Source organism: Eptatretus burgeri, chromosome 13, assembly GCF_056783735.1.
Source record: "Eptatretus burgeri isolate ZD-2024b chromosome 13, Ebu_testis_v1, whole genome shotgun sequence".
Lineage (NCBI taxonomy): Eukaryota > Metazoa > Chordata > Myxini > Myxiniformes > Myxinidae > Eptatretus > Eptatretus burgeri.
Window position 1 is genome coordinate 50,269,815 of NC_140973.1, and position 20,359 is coordinate 50,290,173.

The following is a 20,359-nucleotide window of genomic DNA, read 5'->3' on the forward strand; positions in this document are numbered from 1 at the left end:
AAACCGGATGGACGACACACCAATCATGGAACATGCCAACGGCAGTCCAGACCTTTAAAAGTCCTCATTATACGTAAACTTCTGGGGAATGGTGGCTGGGATGGAAGAACTCTCTCATTGCCTCGTGAAGAGTCAGACTGACACAGTCACTATGAATGAAACACACGTGAATGACAACATTCCACCATGCAAAAGGTAACTTATGCCAAGTCTCACCGGCAGATAAGAAAAGAAAACCCACCAGAGATGTGGGTACGGTGATAAAAAGTCTAGCACGAGTGGCTTCGAGTCCTCAACATACCAACAGGACAAAATGAAATATTGTGCTTACTTATTTTCTTCTTCTAATAACAACACACCACTATCCTTCAGCAGATGTATTCCTCTGCATGGAAGAACATCTGGAAAAAGCGTTTCCGAAATATAACAGCAGACAAGGTACACAGTTTGAGTGACTTTGACGTCCACCTCTAATAACTTGTCACAGGTAAAGGTCACTGAAAGAGCTTGCAAAGTTATGAAGAAGATCGTTACAGACTGACCAGCATCAAGTGGTGATAAAACCAACATACAGTATAACCATAACCTATTTGACCTCATAACCCCAGAAACAATTGTCCAGTATCCACTGTATAAAAGAGTGACCGGGGAGAGTCTGTCTCATCTTCTCATACTCGTAGAAGACACTCTTTATTGTATGTCGTGGTATGGCACCACCATCGTGCCAGAAAGCAGAAAACAAAACAAAACAGGGCATTGATGAGGTGTTGTACACAATCAACCACAATCTTCAACATCGTGACCAGGCACAGACAGAACAAACAAAGCTCGCTCCTCCATTACTATCAGACCAGAAGGGTTTGGCAGGATAGCCCAGAGATATGAACACTCACTTGAGTTTGAATCTCAGCCGAGATTTAACCTGCCATACTGGTGTTTTGCAGGTAGAACGAGGCATCCCTGAGTGTGCTGTCCATCGGTTGGACGTTAAACTGAGAGTCCCATCTGCCAGCATTAGTTGGTGGACGTTAAAGATCCCACGATGTCCTTTGCATAGATGAGGTGAACTATCTCTGGCACCCTGACCAAATAAAACAAGCTCAAATGAGCTAAGATCCTCGTCCTCTTAATGATGACGTCATAAAAACGAATATGACGTCATTGTGATGTATCAGGTTTGCGATAAATTATCTGTGCTAATGCCTGGCTTCATTCCCGCAAACAAAATTCAAACAGCTTGCCGAGTTTTGGAGATAATGGTATAGGCGATTTCCATTAGCGGCGATATTATGACGTCGACTTTTTTTTTAGGAAGAATTTCCAAAATCGAAGATGGTTACTGCCTGCGCGTGGGCTTTCTGCATATACATGGCAAGTTTCACGAAGATCCGATGAAAACTCTGGGTTGTGAAACAAAAAAATGTCAAAAAATAGGAATGACGTCATAAAAATTGATATGACGTCATAGTGATGTATCATATGTGTGGTAATTCGTCTCTGCTAATGCCCTGTTCGATTCCCGCAAACAGAATTCAAAAAGCTTGCCTAGTTTGAGATAATTTTTTATGCGATTTCCATTAGCGGAGATATTTTGACGTCATAACTTTTTTTCTAGGAGGAATTTTCAAAATCGGAGATCGTTACTGTCTGCGCAGGGTATTTTTACATACATCTGCCAAGTTTCAGGAAGTTTCGATGAAAACTGTAGGCTGTGAAACAAAAAAGTCCACAAGAACAACGACGTGAGTAAGACTTAGAGATCCTCCACGAAGATCTAAAAAATTGCTGCTGCTCTAACCTACAGGGGGCACTGCTTCTCGGCACAGCTGCGCACCAGCAAATGATGCTACCCACAGCCATGTGCTGCATCAGAAAAACAAGATTGGACAAGAAGACCGATCTTGGTTAAACGAGTACGAGATGGCACACGGCAAGGCAGTGCCTATCGCACCTGAAAACGAGGGACTTACCAACAAAGGTATGTCAACACAGAAAAGCAAACAGGACTGGATGCTATTTAGAGCTTCAACACAGCAAAGCAATCCCACAATCAGAAAATGAGTAAAAAATAATCTCCAGCCCTTCCACATCAAGGAATGAATACCAAGGGAGGGGTGGGGAAGGGGGGGTGGAGAAGTGTAATCTAAAATATTCTAAAGCATCTTCAGTAGAAAGTGTTGAATCAAGCATGCAACTACTCTATATACTCACGAATTCCCTATCATTATAAACACCACCATACAGCCACGTCAGTTCACCACAAGCGACATCAAGGAACAGCTGAATGCACTGGATGCAACAAAGGGGATTGGCCCTGACAACACTTGTAGCATATAATTCAGTACTTAATGCCTGTACTTAGAGCTGACTGCCATTCAAGGCAAGCTGTTCAAATACATCTAAACCATTGGCATCTGCATGATCACGATGGAAACTGCCCAGCACAAGAAAGAGGACAAAACTAATCTAGCCAATTAACCCCCGACTAAAAAACATGAGTAAAGTAAGAGAAAAAGGACTTAAAACAAACAACCTATTCACAGATGCTCAATAACAGGTTTGGTCAATAACATCGATCACACCTGCTCTCGTTTTATGGCCACCAGTCTACCAGTCGGCCATCCTGGATCTGATGTCGAATAAAAAATGATGTGCATATGTATACCATCATGTGTTGTCTTTGTGCTAGGTATGGAAAAAAAAATTTAAAAAACAAAAACGCTCCATACATATCCGAGATATGGTTGCGGATGCACACACGGACATGAAAATTGAGACCAAATCCATAAACCCCTGTTTTGGACGAAGTTCAACGGGGGCTAATGATTGGACACAGTTGCAAGTTCAAGACAGTCGTTGGTCCAACTTCTATTAATTTACTTCATTAATGACTTTTGCCTTTGTTATAAGGGTTTTGAATATTACTAACATCAATGAGATCTTTCATTAAAAACATGTTAACCTGAATAGCCCTTCCAAGGATACAGGGCAATCCTAAATAAGGGAAACAATGAATGCTCAGGATGCATCAGTGAGCAAGAGAATTGAAACAATTCTTGAGAATACAAATCAAGCAAAATGAAGGGACACCTGAAAAAGCTTTGGAGAAGTTGAGTTTTTGCAAAATTCCCTGATTTAAGGAGCATTTTCCTCTGACCTCCCATCAGGAACATTTAATTGTTCATGAAGTCGCTGTAGCAGTTGCCCTTTCATCAAGACAATTACTTCAAACTCAAGACCCAAAAGTAGTATAAAAGTCACGGACAACTTTGACTGCACATCTGGAATTTGAACGACGGAGTCACCTGCACTCTCCGCAAGAAGATCCACGAAGGTGAAACCAGGCAGAGACGAGGTCATCGCTCTCTTGAACATTTGCTCAATATATGAACCAAGATTACAAACCTCTTTAAGCCAATTGCTCAGCTCTTAAATCCTCCCAGACATTCGTTCAGCCACATGGCAGTCTCGGATATCTTTGTCCATTTCAACACCACGGACAGTCGTAAGTGCAAAGAACAAAGCCTTATCTTTCAGATTGGCACATTGGCTCCCCATAGGATCAATGAGTGCTTTTCATTAATTTATACCTCCCATCTTACATCATTTTCAATGCTTTCCTGTTCTCTCTGTTTTTCCCTTCGTATTTTTGATTTATTTGGTTTGATCCATCTTACCTCTCCTCCTTTTGCTTTTCTCCTCTCAACTCTCCTCTTCCCCCTATATTATTATCATTATATCTATTGTTTCTTAAAAGTTGATCGAATATATTTCTTTCACTTCTTGTTTAGTTCCTAATAATTTCACTTTTCTCAAGTGCGAGTACACTTGACTTTTAAACCCAGAATCCTGACTCTCCCTCTAATGAGGTGTCAAAAGGAGTCATTCCCACCCACATGCTACATAACCCCTAACCCCGCTCTGACCCACTCCAACCCAAGATCAACCCAATCAATGCCTCGTTGATTCCATTCATTGTTGTACCTGTCCGCCAACGCAGACACACTAGCCTTCACTAGCAAGACTCCCTCTTTTTGTGCACAGGAAGGTTTTAGGCAGTTAAAAAAAAAAATCAGTCTCAGGGGTTCAGGGTGGAGGGGGGAGGGAGCAGGGAGCACACCAATCCTTTATATGTAGATCTGCATGGAGTAGCACCGCACATGTGGACTCACTTGCACAGACCGATTGTAATAACCTCTCCTATCCTTTGGGGAATGGGCGATACTAATTATAACCAACGAAAGAGATGGTGATACGAAATATTTGAGAAAATTATTTTACGATTACTTACCCAGAGCTACTGCTTTCAGCCATAGCATCTGCAAATGAACAGAACAGAACAGAACAGAGCATGGGCAAAAGGGAGCAAAATAGATGCACATTAATATCAAATAGCTTTATAAACCAGCAGATCGATGTTATTGAAAGTACCACTTCTGTAAAGATTACATTTCAGACGAAGACAATGTCTGTAACCTACTTTCATCCAATGCTTTTTGCATGAGGTCGTGCTTTGCCTGGAGCTTTGTAATTAAACCACTTCTATCCAGATAGTCCTTGAATTTCTGTGAAACAAATGAAATTGTATTTATATTATTTTACCCATCAGCAAGAGCATTTTGTACACTACTGGTTAGACAAGTTTAGGAACAAGTCATCCCAAAAACATTTCATGTTCAGCACACAGCACCGTTTCAGAACCTTTTCACCAAACACCAGATTGTGCAACTTGTTCTCACAATAAGGATAATTAACATTTTCATTGGCATCAAGTGTCTGTTTTTTTAATTGAAAAGAGATTTGGCATTGGAAAGATGGTTTAATCATTGCAATTGCATCAATTCATTCTTTATTCGATGACTTATTCAATCCTAAAAGTAAGTTTTTATCTTGCAAATCCCAAGCTCCATTGAGAAGTTGCAAGGCATCCATGAGAAGTCGTAAACGGTTGTGTGGCTGCGAACCAACCCAGGACATGTCGCCATTCCGTCACAGGTGAGACGTCACAGGTGGGAAGATTTGGAATTTATCCAAAGTGTCACCATTCAAGGGCCGACTCTTGCAAAAGACATAATGGTATCTTTCACATCCGCCAGTAAGTGGGAGTAGATGGGATGCCAATTTTAATGTTCATTTGAAGGACGAGTCAATATCCACTTCCTCTGGGACTGAGAGGATTTGTTTTCAGAATTGGAATCGTTTCCCACCTGCAATTCCTCCTCCCTCTGGCAGGGGTCAGTGGTTCAACCACTTGCCCCATTTCCATGCGTACAGGTGAAAATCGAAAATCGTCTCTCAACACTCACGTTGGGGTGGAGGAGGGGGGGGGATTTATTTAATATTCATGACCTGACCATTCACAATGCCCATGGCATGACCATGCACATATGCATAAGCTAATTTTATTCCATAAGGAATAGACATACAGGCATTGCTTTATTTTATATAGTAGGATAGGAAGTGGGATGGCACAGTCGTTGATTTTACTTCCATCCTACTAATAAAGCACCAGGTTGATTATTCATGGACGAGTGGAGAATCAAACCTAGATGATGCAACTCAAAAACAAGTTTGCTAAAACTCTGCAATACTAGACGAGCCCTCTTCCCGTTCAATAAAGGAAAATTGAAGTGCACTGGAACACCAGGCACATGAGGCTATCCCCTCTAGCAAATATTCTTGACCAACAATTTGAAGTCATATCAGGTAGCACTGAATACATTGGCCAAGATTTAATGCTAAAGGAGATGTCCAAATTCACCCGAGTTGGCCCCACATGTCTTCCTAAAAGCAAAATGGTGGAAATGCCCTTCATCGTCAGCAATTTTTCATGACGCTTTTAATGTCATCAAAGAACTGGATAATGGCAATGTTTTAAAATGCCCCGTCTTGCCACGAACGCTCGCCTCCTCAACCTTTACCGAATTTTGCATCCAACTGATTAATTCCACATTACCTTCATGTAAAACAATTTAAATCATGGTTTCATCTTTTATAATGAAAGAAAGGTCACAGTGACCGTCTCGGGATGCTTGGCATCCGCTATGCATACGTCCAAAGAGCATCATTACTTAATGGTTAATGACAACTCTCTTCGGCATCTGTTTTAATTCATGCAAGCACATGATCTTATACTCGGATTTCATTGGTGGTTTCAGAGTACACGAGATATTCAAATTTCTTAATCCATTAAAACTCAGGGCCTTAATCCTGTGTAAGGAAAACATGCTTGACCAAGAAAGGCAAAAATGTTAAATAAAATTAAAAATACCCAGCATCTTTCCAAATTGCATGACTGTTCATGGACAGCAGGTCATGCAACTCAAGATAACTGCCACACAAATGCTCCTTATGATGTCATGGGGTGAGAGACGGACAAGTAATACGAGGAATACATACAGTAAAGGAAGCTATTGTGGTTCGTGATTTAAATAGTGCTTGCAGAATCCTTTTCCACTTCAAAAAGCCAGTCTACATTGTGCGAGCCAATTGCCTCCAGAAAATAAACTCAGAGGATTCTGCCCAATCTACACATTTCACAGCGTCGTCTCGAAAAGCACTTAGTTATTAATTTTATTGTTGCACTTCATGCTTTGGACTTGGAGAGTTGAGGAAAAGCAAAACTCAAGGCATTCTGAATGGATCTTGGAGAATACAGCCAATATCCATGTAAGAGTTTCCTTTTGGTAAACTTACCCACGCAGTATGTGTCCTTATTTATTTTGTATATTTAAAAAGAAAATATCCAAAACAAGCAATTCTCATTGACCACCATGTTTAGTTGCAACAGGTACACAAGGAGAACAAAAACTCACGATAAAGTAAAAGTTTTCTGTTTCGTGCTGGTTGGCACGACGCTTGGCAGCATGTTGCTTGCTGGTGTGGGACTCAGCAGCTGAACGCACAGACTCCAGCGAGAGACTCTGTTGAAACGCTTCGGCCACATCACAGCTGTCAGCTGCTAACAGGTCAGTCAATGCCTGAAGAGTTGCCTCCAGGGTCTTCTTCACCTGGATGCAGTGCAGGATTAGTGCACCGTTGGGATTAGTGCAGGTCAACCACGATCACAAATGTGGTTTGCAAATAAATCCCCAAAACCATTCAACTTAAATAGCAATGCTTTGGTTTACGAGTTGTAGCTCGTCTCACACCATATAGGTTCCTTACAATGAACATCGATTGTTGGGGGCATGAAGCTTTATGTTGGCGATGTAAAAATAAATATAAAAACACCATCAGGTAGGCATACAGAGCCTCCAATAGTCAGCGCACCTGGCATGGTGTATGACTGGTCTGTTGAATGTGAACATCAAGGACATTAAACTTTGTATCATGAACAAGGGGCACAGTATACTGAATATTGTTTAGAAAGGGAGTACAAGGATCAGAAAGGTATGCAAATGCTTCATCACATGTCTTATAATCTCGTATGCTACCGGTTATGGTTCGCAGCGACCTCATACCATGTGGTGTACCTTAATGGTGATACAGTGCTGCTACCACACTATTTGTTAGAGTCGCTGAGTATGTTGCTGAATAATCCCTTCCTCAGGCATCATTCACAAGGACCTGGTGGTAATAGAACGGTGTGGTATTCTCCAGCACCACATTTATCCAAATGTGCAGGAGGTAACGTGGTGGTGTGTTAATGTTTTTCATTTAACATTTGGTACAATGAGGGTAATATCGTGGAATGTACACTGCAATCTGTGCAACAAACATATTGATTGGTGCAGGTCCACCATGATCTATGATGTGTTAAGGTGTGTTCTCCAGAAATTGTACACTCATGGGTGAGAGCTAAACAACAAAGGGCAACAGGTTCACAAACTGACAGATGATCAAAGAAAACTAAGACAAAGAGATTGCACTGAGTAGATGAAAGGAAAGGGGGAAAGATGGTCACCAAGAGCAGAAGAGAGCAGGGGTGAGTATGGAAGGAAGAATTCGGTGAGGATGGGAGGACATCTGCTTCTCCCTTGAAAGACTGATGGGAGGGGCATGAGACGACAGACACAGGGAGTCAAATTCCACAGACAAGAGAATAAAGGGATGAAGGAATCGAGATAAAGAGTTCATCTTAGAGTTGGGGAGGGGTAACCAGGTGTGGGATTCTGGGAGAATGTGTGCAACATGGGTGGGCTGGGGGAGAATGCAGGATGGGAGGACGGGAGGAGTGAGACCAGAAGTGAAATAATAGAAACCTGAAGAGTTTATAACATGTTTATAACAGAGCCTCAGATGCAATTGTCTCAAGGGGGAAAAAAGATGGGTTGCAGCCAAGAGAGCAGACCTATACTCCATGACACTTTGGATGTAGATCATATACGCAGTGATTACATCTGAGTGGCCTAAAAATAAATTTAGCTCTGAGAAATTCAACGACATCGGTCTGCATAATAAGCCAGTTAGGCGATGTGTTATGCCGAAGAGAGGTTGTGACAGGTTGTGAAGTCTGAGTGCTCTCTTCTTCAATAAAATGGCCAGATAGGTCAACTGGTGGGGGGAGGAGAGGAATTTGAAAGCCAATCCTTGCTGTGGGTTTGCTAGGGACTGCAGGTATTCTAATCTGCAGAGATGCCTGCTGAAGCAGCCTGCCTCTCAAAACTGTCGTGTACCATTCTGCACAAGGTGGAGTCATATACAAAATTGTGAAGGAGATTATGCAGAGAAGTTGAACAAGCTTTAGCTTGTGCTATATACTGCTTTGTGAGGTCTTGTGCCGGTAAAGGTCTTGTGTAGTGGTTATGGCTCATGCCGTGATGGCAATGCCATGACAGTATGTCAAACTCATGCACAGAAAATGCAATCGGGCCACATGTGGGTGGCAATAAGTTTACCAATGATGAAGACATTCAATTACACATTCTAAAATGTCTCGCATCAATCCCAAATTGTATAATACATATAATACAGTACATGCATATGTGTATATATTTAACGTACTATTCGACTTTGGATTGATATGAGACATTTCTGGATATAGATATAATATATATATATATATATATATATATATATATATATATATATATATATATATATATATATATATATATATATATATATATATATATATATATATATATATATATATATATATATATATGTGTGTACTTTGTGTGAACGTCTTTATAGATGTTGAGGAACTCTGGGAAGGGTTTGAAGCCGCATTAGCACTTACCTTGTGAAAGTCTTCTTGGGTTGCTTTCTGTAGCTACTTTGGCTAGAGGAGTGTGGGAGGGGACAATAATATATGTATATATGTGTATATGTATGCATTACATACAGTGCCTATAGAAAGTGTACACCCCTTTCAAATTTTTTACCTTTTGTTGCCTTATAGCCTGGAATTAAATTACATTAAATCAGACTTTTTCCACCTTTATTTACATATCGTAACCTCCAACTTCCAAGTGAAAAAGAAATTGTACAAATTTCAGAAAATTAATTTAAAATACTGTTGTGGTTACCAAATTCGCAAACCACCATTCAGGTCCCTTAGGTGAGATATCTCGGTAAGTACATGTGTAGTTAGGCCCAAACCCGTTGTCTAGTGGGAATACATGTCATTTATGCGTGCTGCGACTCTTCAGGATAGCCGTTTTTCTTTTACTATCTTTATTTTGGACCAACCGCCATTGTTACCACCACCAACCACATCAACCACCCACCGCGGCGCCGCTTCACGTCACACCTCGCAACCGTCGCATCGCCACCGTTCTTGCGCCGCTTGTGGGTACCGGTGTTGGACTCGTGCAGGGCGCGCGCCGAACAGCGTGTACAAAACCACGGATTTTCTGCTTCAAAAACGGATCAAAAACGACACACGCCCACTTTTGTGCCGTCCAATCGGTGAGCGAGGGGCGATTTGGCCCCGCCTCCAGGGCGTTGGAGGGCGATCGATAAATGCAAATTTATGGATCAAAAAGCATTCACGCCCACTTTTTCTCGGGCCAATGGGGAGCGAGGTGAAAGGTCGAAGGGAGGGGGTCAAAGCTGAGAGAGCGAAGCCACGGGGCTTATAAAAGCGACCGCGTTCGTCAGTCAGAAGAACAGAGAGTTAAGACTTCGCGGGCGGTGGAGTTGGGAAGAAGGAGCAAAAAGGAGCTGGTCGCCGTCGTGTGCGTTGGAGTCGGAGCGGAGGGGACGGAGCTGTGGAGAGGCGGCGAGGGCAGACGAGGGGGTGCTCGCGTCGTGCAGGGAGCTGCACCCCAGGGAGGCCGACAGCGCGACCTGGCCGAGGTGGAGACGCTCGTCGCGGGACTCGAGGCAGAGTAGGAATCCTCTATACCCCGAGCATCAGCAACCCCCTCCTGTTTCCCCCCGCGCTGAGATAGTGCGACCAAGGGGGCCCCTTTCCCACCCCCTACCAGACACTGCCCGCGAGGCCCGCGGAGTTGAGGCACCATCGCCGCTCCGCGTCTCATCACCAGACGGGTAGGCCCGACCCGGTCTCGGCCTCAGGCCCGCCTCATCCTTGAGGGTATTCTTTTCCTTGGTTTTGGGTATGTGTTGTCGGCGCCGTCTGTGAAGTAAAATTGTATAAGTGTTGCCGTGTGCTCGCGTAATCGGTATTAGATCTGCATTGTCGCATTTGCTTTTTGTGTAAATTGCATTGTGTTTTTCTTTTCTATGTGCTTTTGGTGGAATTGAATATGTGTGCTTTCCGTTCAGCGCGAATAAATGTGCTTTGTGTTGAACTGTTTCCCGCTTCGCTTCGTCATTTCTTTCATTGAATCCTCATCTTGCTTCACGTAAAGGGTTGGTAGTGGGCTGAATACGCCCGATAATTAATCGAACCGTCGAGGTCGACGAATAACACCGCTCGGTTATCCCGATAGTACGGAACGGGTCGCTTAAGTGGCCCGTGTCCGAAGTCGACCTGCGGCGAGGTGCGATCGCCCGGTCTACCCTCCGTGTGGGTACTTAGGTAGGTCGAATTTGGCGAGCAACCCTATCCCACGCGGGGGCTGATTGGCTCGATCGCGGTGGACCGAAAGGTCTACCCGTGACTGGTTCCCGGCGTTAGTCCGAGAGGGTCACGACTGGATTGTCCGTCCGGTGGGCGACGTGCCGCGATTCGAGTTACGTGGCCGTCAGCACGCCGGCGGGCGCGAATCCGCAACACTGGTGTAAGGTCGTGCGATACAAATCCATCGCCCTCCTCGCGGCACTGGTATCGGAGAACAGGAAAACGGGCTCTCCTGTCTCCAGCTAAATTCACGGGAATCGGTCCAGGGGTGAGAGAAGCGACCCCCGATTCCCTCCAAATTACGAGCGAGCAAAATTAACCCTTTAAGAGAAGCAAGATGGCGTCTCAAGGCGAGCGGGAGCCGGGGGTATTAGAAATGTATATGTGTAGTAATGTAGAGTCCATGGTCCAGGATGGAATCCCCGTGCAGGAAATGTTGATTGTGCAGGAACACGGACTCACCCAACTGAACCCAGAGCCCGAAATAGGTGCGGCAGCGGCCGCGGTGTATGACACCTCCCCCCTGCCTCTCCACCAAAACCCTTCCCCGATCCCTGCTGAAACGACTCACCCAAGCGCACCCGACATGGCCCAGCTATTCGCCATGCTGGCGGAAATGAACGAAAAAATGGATACATTCACAAACGAAATAAAACGCATGAAAACTAAAATGGAAACAAACATGAAGGAAGAAACGAAAAAGCTCCGGGGGGAGACGCAGAACATGGGCCGATGCCTGCAGGCGGGCATGAAGGCCGTCAGCAGGGAACTCAAAATGGCGACTCCACGTGTGGAAGCAAACGAGCTGGAAGGGGGTGCAACGGCTGACAGGCCCGTGGTGGAGGCGGGTGAAAAAATAATTCAGGGGGCGTGTTGGGCGAGGGTCGTGACAGAGGAATCGACGGTGACCAAAAGGGAAAAATTAAATGGGGAGACCAAAACGTGTGAGACGAGACACGAGGTGACGACAACGGAAATAATAGTGGAGACAAGGGAGGTAAAGGGTGAAGAGTTGGCAGTGACGGTAGCCGGGAAGGGAACGATAGAGGAGAGACTGCACAGTGAGGACGGAGTAAGTGACGCACACACACACACGGAGGTAGTGGAGGACAATGGGGGTGAGCTCGCGGAGCGTGTAGAGACCCAGTGCGAGCACCTGGATGGCCTCCTCCAGGAACGAGGGGAGGGAGTATGCCCCCTTGAGGCGAGTCACGACCAGGTGAGTTCGGTCGTGCTTTGCGAGGTTGAGAGGAGGAGTGCTGTGGACGGGTGCACGGAAAGCTTGGGGGGTATAGAGGCCCCGGAGACCCTTGTGGGGACACAAATCCCCAGTGTGGTTGTCCCTGTGTGTGTGGTGCAAGGCGTGAGTGCGTCCCCGTGTGTGGAAGCGACCCCGTGTGTGAGTGGTGTGGTGGCGATGGTGCCGGAGTACGTGCTTCCCAGCACGCCGTGTGTGGATGAGGCACGGAGTGTGAGTGAGGCACCGCGGGTTAGTGCCCCCGCGTGTGTGGGTGAGGCACCGTGTGTGGAAGAGACCGCGTGTGTGAGTGTCGCCGTGTGTATGGATGAGGAACCGCGGTTGAGTGCCCCCGCGTGTGTGGGTGAGGCACCGTGTGTGAGTGAGGCCGTGTGTGTGGATGAAACGGCCAGTGTGGATGAGGCACCGCGGTTGAGTTCCCCCGCGTGTATGAGTGAGGGACGGTGTGTGGATGAGGCACAGCGGTTGAGTGCCCCCGCGTGTGTGAGTAGTATGGTTTGTGTGAGTAGTGAGGCACGCGTGAGTGAACGGCCGTATGCAAGGGAGACCGTGTGTGTGAGAGAGCGGTATGTGAGGGAGATGTCGGTTGGCATGCGGGAGCACGCAGCCGCATCTCCCGGTGTGAATGTGATGGAGTGGACTGTGTGCGTCGTAACACGCAGGTGTGCGTGGGTTGAATGGAGATGGAGACGGCGACATGTAAGGAAAGAAAGCCGACTAACGGCTGTGGTCGTTTCGGGGACCGTGCCGGGTTCACCCAGCAGTGAGCACGCGGTTCGTGCTGTGCAACGCACGAGACCGCCACGTGCTCGCTTGCGAGAGTGAAGTCCCGGTCCGGAAACGCACGCGGTGGATTTTCCGATCCCGCGGACGGACAAAGTTTAGGCAGGTAAACAGATTTGGACCGGACGGGTTCTCCACGCGATCGTGTGTGTTAAGCTCCAACGGGCAAAGCACATGTGTTCGCGTGGGGAACCCCTCGAGACGTGGGGCTTGTGTTTTTTTTATGCGCACGGTGACGCCATGGCTGCACGTGGGGTTGGAATCCGGCAGGAGGGGTATCTCTGCCGGATGGTACCGTCCAAGGAGGGACGAGGAACACGTGCAGCTGCATGACGTCACGGGCAGGTGCAAAGTGCGCGAGTTGCCGCGCTGGTGATGCGCATGGAAAAAAAAAAAAAACAAGCCTCACTTTCGGGTGCACAGGATTCCTGGGCAAGGGGTGGAAGACCCCCTTGATCCCTGGGCACAGGATGGAAACTAGTTAGGGGGAAGGGTTAGCTTAGCTAGACCGACTCCATGGGGCAGGGGTAAGTCCTCATGGAGTCCGTGGAATGGATTAGGTAGAGGGATTTAGTGAGATTTAGGTTGGGAAATAAAATGATTATTTGAAGACAGTGACAGACTTGTGGATGTGTAGAGGGGACGTAGTTTAGCTACGTAGTGTTAAAAGGAACGTGCTGTAGTTTAAGGGACGACGTGGGAGCACGAGTTAGTTAGGGGATGCAGATAGAAGGATGGCAGAGTTAAGCGGTGTGTGTGTTGAAGAGTTGGTGAGTTGAGAGGTGAGTACATGGTGAGTGAGTGAGGCCAGCGGGTCTGTGTGTATGGAGTGAATGGGGAATGCATGGTGCGATGAGTGATTGGGGGGAGGAGTGACTCCCGCCCAAGGGACCCCGGGGTCAGAGTAAAGTGAGTTAGCTGGGTTAGTCAAATTGAAAAATGGAGGTCGTTTTGCTGTTGGTGGGAAAGTAGGCTCGAGACCCATTTGGAGGGGTGCAGGAGCCCTGTTGACGGGCTTGGGAGCGTGGCTGCGAAAGGTGAGTATCGCTGAGTGGGTACCCCGGGCACCAGGCTAGTCGGCCGCGGTAGGCCAAGGGCCCATGGGGGGCCGGGATAGCGTAGTGGGCACGGGTGCGCCTGCTTGGTGCAGGGGCCCGGGGCGCCATTAGCCGCGTGGGCAGTGTTGTGGGCACGGGTGACCCTCGGAAAGGGGCCTGGGAAGCCAGCCTGCCACGTGTGCGTTTCAGGGGAGGTGCCATGGGGGGCACTCCCCGGTGTTAGGGAGCTGGTAGGCTCGGAGGCAGTGTAGTGCCCGGGGGTGCCATAGCGGGAGAATCGGCAGAGGGTCGTGCCTGCCAAAGGGAGCCACGTGTCCCAGCCAAGAGACCGTGTGAGGGCACGGAGAGAAAATTGGGGGGCGAGGCCCGAAATTGTGAGGACACCAACACAGGCGACGGGAATCTGGGTTGTTAGAACCAATAGTTTAAGCGAGAGGCGCTTGTTGAAAGCCCCGGGGTAGTTTAACAGTTAAATGGATAGGGTAGATTAGGAGATGTACCCCTCCGCACCATCCATCCCCTCGGTCTCGTTGTGGGCCGCTGGACCCACTGTGGGTTAGATCGCCGAACTCTGGGGAGGCCATTCTGAGGCTTCGTTGGGCCTCGGCACAGGACGTTAGCTCTCCCTTGTTCCCCTCCGGGAAGGGAACGTAGGGGTTGGGAGTAGGCTAGGTGACAGGATAGGTTAGCCGAACAAGGACGATAAAGGGGGTTAGGGGACGATTTATAGTGGGGAAGTAAAAGAAAAAAAAAAATAATAAAAAAAATTAAGGGGGCTAAATTGGGGTTTGACAAATTAAGGGAGTGGGTATGTACAGTGACAGGCAAAGGCGATAGGTTGGGAGGGAGACAGGTAGGTAGGTCCGAGCCCGCCTTCCAAGTGGCCAGCACCACCGCACTCCCTCCACCAACCTCCACTGAACGGCAAAGGCTGGCCAACTTCATCGGCTGGCCGTGTTTTGCTGCAAGGCAGAGGCCGGCTAACTTCATCGGCAGCTGTTGTTGTGCTGCAAGGCCTGTACCGGCCAGTTCATCTGCTGGCTGTTTTCTTCAAGGCCTGTGCCGGCCAGTTCATCTGCCGGCTGTGTTTGCCTGCAGCGGCCTTCTTCTGCGGGCTGTGTTTGCCTTTGCCATGCCCACTGCCCACGTTCACCAGCCCCGTTCAATTTTGCTTTGCCCCCCCCTGTTCATTTCCATGTGCGCCAGGATCCGCAAGGCAACAGTTTGCAAGCTGCGAGAACTGCCCTGTTGGCAGCTACAACACGGGCCTGCAGTGGCGGCCCGTGCACCGTGTTTGTGTTCACCCATCCATTCGTTGTGCTCATTGCGTGTGCCACTTGAGCTGGCACGGAGACTGCGTTGTGCAGCCCATGCACCGTTGTGGTTCACTGCGTTCAGTTCAAAAGGGAAGGCCTTGGACTGCGTGTGAGCAGCCAGCCACGTTCCCTGTCACCTGCATTGTTTGAGCCAGAGACTGCATGTGGGCAGCCTGGCTCCCTGCTAACTGCTTTTCTTTTGCAGAGTTCATTGATCCTGGGCCATGGTTTAGTGTAAAATTTGTAAGTTAAGGTTAAGATGTACTGTAAATATGAGTGCGCCCCCGGCATGTCTGTCTAGCGCCGGCAATTTTATTTAAGTCGTCCGTGTGAGTGAGTTTGTTTAGGTAGTTACGCAGCCCTCAGGTTATTTATTTTGGGGACACGAATACCATGAATGTCGCACTCAGGGATCCGTAGCTAAAATGTACTAGGGGAAAACTACACATGATGGCACACGAAAATTTGACGACTCGGGACGAGTCTGTAAAAAGGGGAGGGGGTAGTGTTGTGGTTACCAAATTCGCAAACCACCATTCAGGTCCCTTAGGTGAAATATCTCGGTAAGTACATGTGTAGTTAGGCCCAAACCCGTTGTCTAGTGGGAATACATGTCATTTATGCGTGCTGCGACTCTTCAGGATAGCCGTTTTTCTTTTACTATCTTTATTTTGGACCAACCGCCATTGTTACCACCACCAACCACATCAACCACCCACCGCGGCGCCGCTTCACGTCACACCTCGCAACCGTCGCATCGCCACCGTTCTTGCGCCGCTTGTGGGTACCGGTGTTGGACTCGTGCAGGGCGCGCGCCGAACAGCGTGTACAAAACCACGGATTTTCTGCTTCAAAAACGGATCAAAAACGACACACGCCCACTTTTGTGCCGTCCAATCGGTGAGCGAGGGGCGATTTGGCCCCGCCTCCACGGCGTTGGAGGGCGATCGATATCTGCAAATTTATGGATCAAAAAGCATTCACGCCCACTTTTTCTCGGGCCAATGGGGAGCGAGGTGAAAGGTCGAAGGGAGGGGGTCAAAGCTGAGAGAGCGAAGCCACGGGGCTTATAAAAGCGACCGCGTTCGTCAGTCAGAAGAACAGAGAGTTAAGACTTTGCGGGCGGTGGAGTTGGGAAGAAGGAGCAAAAAGGAGCTGGTCGCCGTCGTGTGCGTTGGAGTCGGAGCGGAGGGGACGGAGCTGTGGAGAGGCGGCGAGGGCAGACGAGGGGGTGCTCGCGTCGTGCAGGGAGCTGCACCCCAGGGAGGCCGACAGCGCGACCTGGCCGAGGTGGAGACGCTCGTCGCGGGACTCGAGGCAGAGTAGGAATCCTCTATACCCCGAGCATCAGCAACCCCCTCCTGTTTCCCCCGCGCTGAGATAGTGCGACCAAGGGGGCCCCTTTCCCACCCCCTACCAGACACTGCCCGCGAGGCCCGCGGAGTTGAGGCACCATCGCCGCTCCGCGTCTCATCACCAGACGGGTAGGCCCGACCCGGTCTCGGCCTCAGGCCCGCCTCATCCTTGAGGGTATTCTTTTCCTTGGTTTTGGGTATGTGTTGTCGGCGCCGTCTGTGAAGTAAAATTGTATAAGTGTTGCCGTGTGCTCGCGTAATCGGTATTAGATCTGCATTGTCGCATTTGCTTTTTGTGTAAATTGCATTGTGTTTTTCTTTTCTATGTGCTTTTGGTGGAATTGAATATGTGTGCTTTCCGTTCAGCGCGAATAAATGTGCTTTGTGTTGAACTGTTTCCCGCTTCGCTTCGTCATTTCTTTCATTGAATCCTCATCTTGCTTCACGTAAAGGGTTGATAGTGGGCTGAATACGCCCGATAATTAATCGAACCGTCGAGGTCGACGAATAACACCACTCGGTTATCCCGATAGTACGGAACGGGTCGCTTAAGTGGCCCGTGTCCGAAGTCGACCTGCGGCGAGGTGCGATCGCCCGGTCTACCCTCCGTGTGGGTACTTAGGTAGGTCGAATTTGGCGAGCAACCCTATCCCACGCGGGGGCTGATTGGCTCGATCGCGGTGAGACCGAAAGGTCCACCCGTGACTGGTTCCCGGCGTTAGTCCGAGAGGGTCACGACTGGATTGTCCGTCCGGTGGGCGACGTGCCGCGATTCGAGTTACGTGGCCGTCAGCACGCCGGCGGGCGCGAATCCGCAACAATACAAAACTGGAATATCTTGGTTGGATAAGTGTCCACCCCCCTTATAATAACAATTGTAAATTAGCTCAGGTGCAACCAATCACCTTCAAAATCACACAAATGAATTGACCTCCACCTGTGTCAAATTGTGGTGATTATGATTATTTCAGAATAAAATCAGCTGTTCCTATAGGTTTCCTCTGCTGGGAAATGCATTTCACAGCAAAGACTCAACCATGAGAACCAAGGAGTTTTCAAAAGATGTCCCGGATAAAGTTGTGGAAAGGAACAGTTCAGGGGATGGGTATAAAAATATTTGAAAGGCCTTGAATATCCCTTGGAGCAGAGTAAAGACAATCATTAAAAAGTGGATGGCAAATGGTACCACCACGACCCTGCTGAGATCAGGTCATCCCTCCAAACTGGATGACCAAGCAAGGAGACTGATCAGAGAGGCCACGGCCAAGAGGTCAATGGGAACTTTGAAAGAGCCGCATGCCTTTATGGCAAAGACTCGTCGCTGTGTGCATGTGACAACAATATCCCAAGCACTCTACAAGTCTGGCCTGCATGGTAGGGTGTCAGGAAGGAAGCCGTTTCTCAAAAAAACCCCACCTTTAGTCCCATTTGAGGTATGCAAAAATCCACTCTGGAGATTCTGAAGCCATGTGGCAAAACGTTTTGTGGTCTGACAAAACCAAGCTGGAACTTTTTGGCCTAAAAGCAAAATGTCACGTTTGGCGCAATCCCAACACAGCACATCACCCAAAGAACACCATCCAGACTGTGAAGCATGGTGGTGGTGGCAGCATCATGTTTCTCATTAGCAGGGACTGGGACACTTGTCAGGATGGAAGGGAAAATGGATGGAGAAAAATAGAGGGAAATCCTAGAGGAAAACCTGCTGCCATCTGCAAGAAAGCTGAAATTGGGACGGAAGTTCACCATTCAGCGCGACAAAGACCCGAAGCACACATCCAAAGCTACACTGGAGTGGCTAAGGAACAAAAAGATAAATGTCCTTGAGTGGCCCAGTCAGAGCCCCGACCTAAATCCAATCAAAAATCTGTGGCATGACTTGAAGATTCCCATTTGTGAGAGGGTTTGTGAGAGGGGTGAGGGGAGAGTTGAGGGCTTGAAGTCACATTTTGCATTTTCATAGGTCCCTGCTGGTAGTTCAAATATTATCCGTTAATCATCAGCACTGAGTGTTTGTGAATGGAAATATTTTCCAAAATCATCTTCTCACTTTTGAATTTATAGGCTGCTGTGCTTTTCTGGATTATTATATTTCATTTCTCCATCACTGTCTGACTCACAAGCCCTCAACCCCCCCCCCAAATCTCTTCCGAAACCCCCAACCCATCCTCATCCAACACTGCTTACCTTTTAGTATCATTTGAAGCCCCATAATCACACACACACACACACACACACACACACACACACACACACACACACACACACACACACACACACACACACACACACACACACACACACACACACACACACACACACACACACACACACACAGCTATTTGTTTCTCTTCCTCTACATGAAGTTTCATGACCTCTTACTTCCTCACTCTCCAGGTGTAGCGTCTCCAAGCGGCATTTCAGCTGCTGGCATCTTTGCATCAATTCAAACTTCATGGGTGATTGTGCACAAATCTGTGCCAGCTGCTCACAACACAATCAAGCACAGAAAAGACAACCATCAAAAGCATGCAAGTTGTAACGAGCCAGCACCTCACAGGAAAACCGTGAGATGGTGTAACCTCACAAGGTAGCAGTGTGAAAAATGGCAAAGTTCATAAAACCAAGCTGAGTGCTAACGGGAATTGCAGATTAGCAGAAAATGGCTCCCTACATCATCTCCCATGTGAGATTGGAAGTCAAATCGCTGAGGGCAGCAGAACACCGTATCCAAACTCTCCATGAAGCGGTTCTTGTCACCATGAGGATCTAATGCATCCACACCCTGTTCGACTCCGCACAGTGCTGTGCGTCGTGATGCGTCGACATTCACTTCTGTCGAAAGGTAGATCTTCAGGGCCCGGGACAGACAGGCGTGGTAGCCCAGGTCACAGCACTGGTTAAGAAAAAACGGAACAAGGTGTATTAAATATCAAGATTGAGAAACCCATACACCACACCTGTTTAACCCAAATTGCAAAGGTCAGTACTTGGAAGTAATATTATGTATTTTTTTTAATACTTCCACTTACTGTGGTGGCATGATTTCATGCTTTCAACTGGCTATGATCAATGGTGAATCGCTACCGCTACCAAGTATGGGTACACCACTGATGAAATGCCTGTATTACCAGTTCACTGGTACTCATATCGCCAACCTCGGAAGGATGACGGGCTGAGTCAACCCCGCCTGGTGTTAATTCAGCAGCTGACAAGTCTAGAACTCAGGACTCTAAGGATATTATGTATTACTCAGCCTAATGTTGCACTTAGTTGCATCACATGTTTCTCAAGTAATATCGCACAACCATATTCAACGATTGGAGTCTTCACCATCATCCTTTATGACGCAGTGAATTATATGGCTCGAGAGGAGTTAGTTCTACTGGCATAACAACAAAGTACTTCTACGACCAAATCTTTCTGATAGAAAGTTGATCAATTTTGATTGTAGAGTTGACCAATTCATGGAATCAATTTGCTCCAGCTGAGAGAAAATAAACAGACAGTCATGCCACGTCCAGAGATATGAAAGGAAATGGTCGGTGAACAATTTTCAAACCCGAATACTCCACTCTTTTACAGCTTAGAACACCATATTTTTACCCATTCTG

General features: G+C 47.5%; 1 protein-coding gene across 3 annotated transcripts in view; it reads right to left on the reverse strand.

Annotated features, from left to right (window-relative positions):
* LOC147014442 (SLIT-ROBO Rho GTPase-activating protein 1-like) overlaps positions 1 to 20,359 on the reverse strand; it is a 161,790-nt gene that overhangs the window by 27,090 nt on the left and 114,341 nt on the right. For all 3 annotated transcript variants that reach the window (XM_085850629.1, XM_085850628.1, XM_085850630.1), the window contains 5 exons: positions 19,420 to 19,641; positions 19,128 to 19,229; positions 6,816 to 7,010; positions 4,481 to 4,565; positions 4,292 to 4,319 (listed from right to left, as the gene is read on the reverse strand). In XM_085850629.1, the coding sequence (XP_085706755.1) occupies positions 4,292 to 4,319; positions 4,481 to 4,565; positions 6,816 to 7,010; positions 19,128 to 19,229; positions 19,420 to 19,641 (632 nt within the window). The remainder of the gene's footprint in view (positions 1 to 4,291; positions 4,320 to 4,480; positions 4,566 to 6,815; positions 7,011 to 19,127; positions 19,230 to 19,419; positions 19,642 to 20,359) is intronic.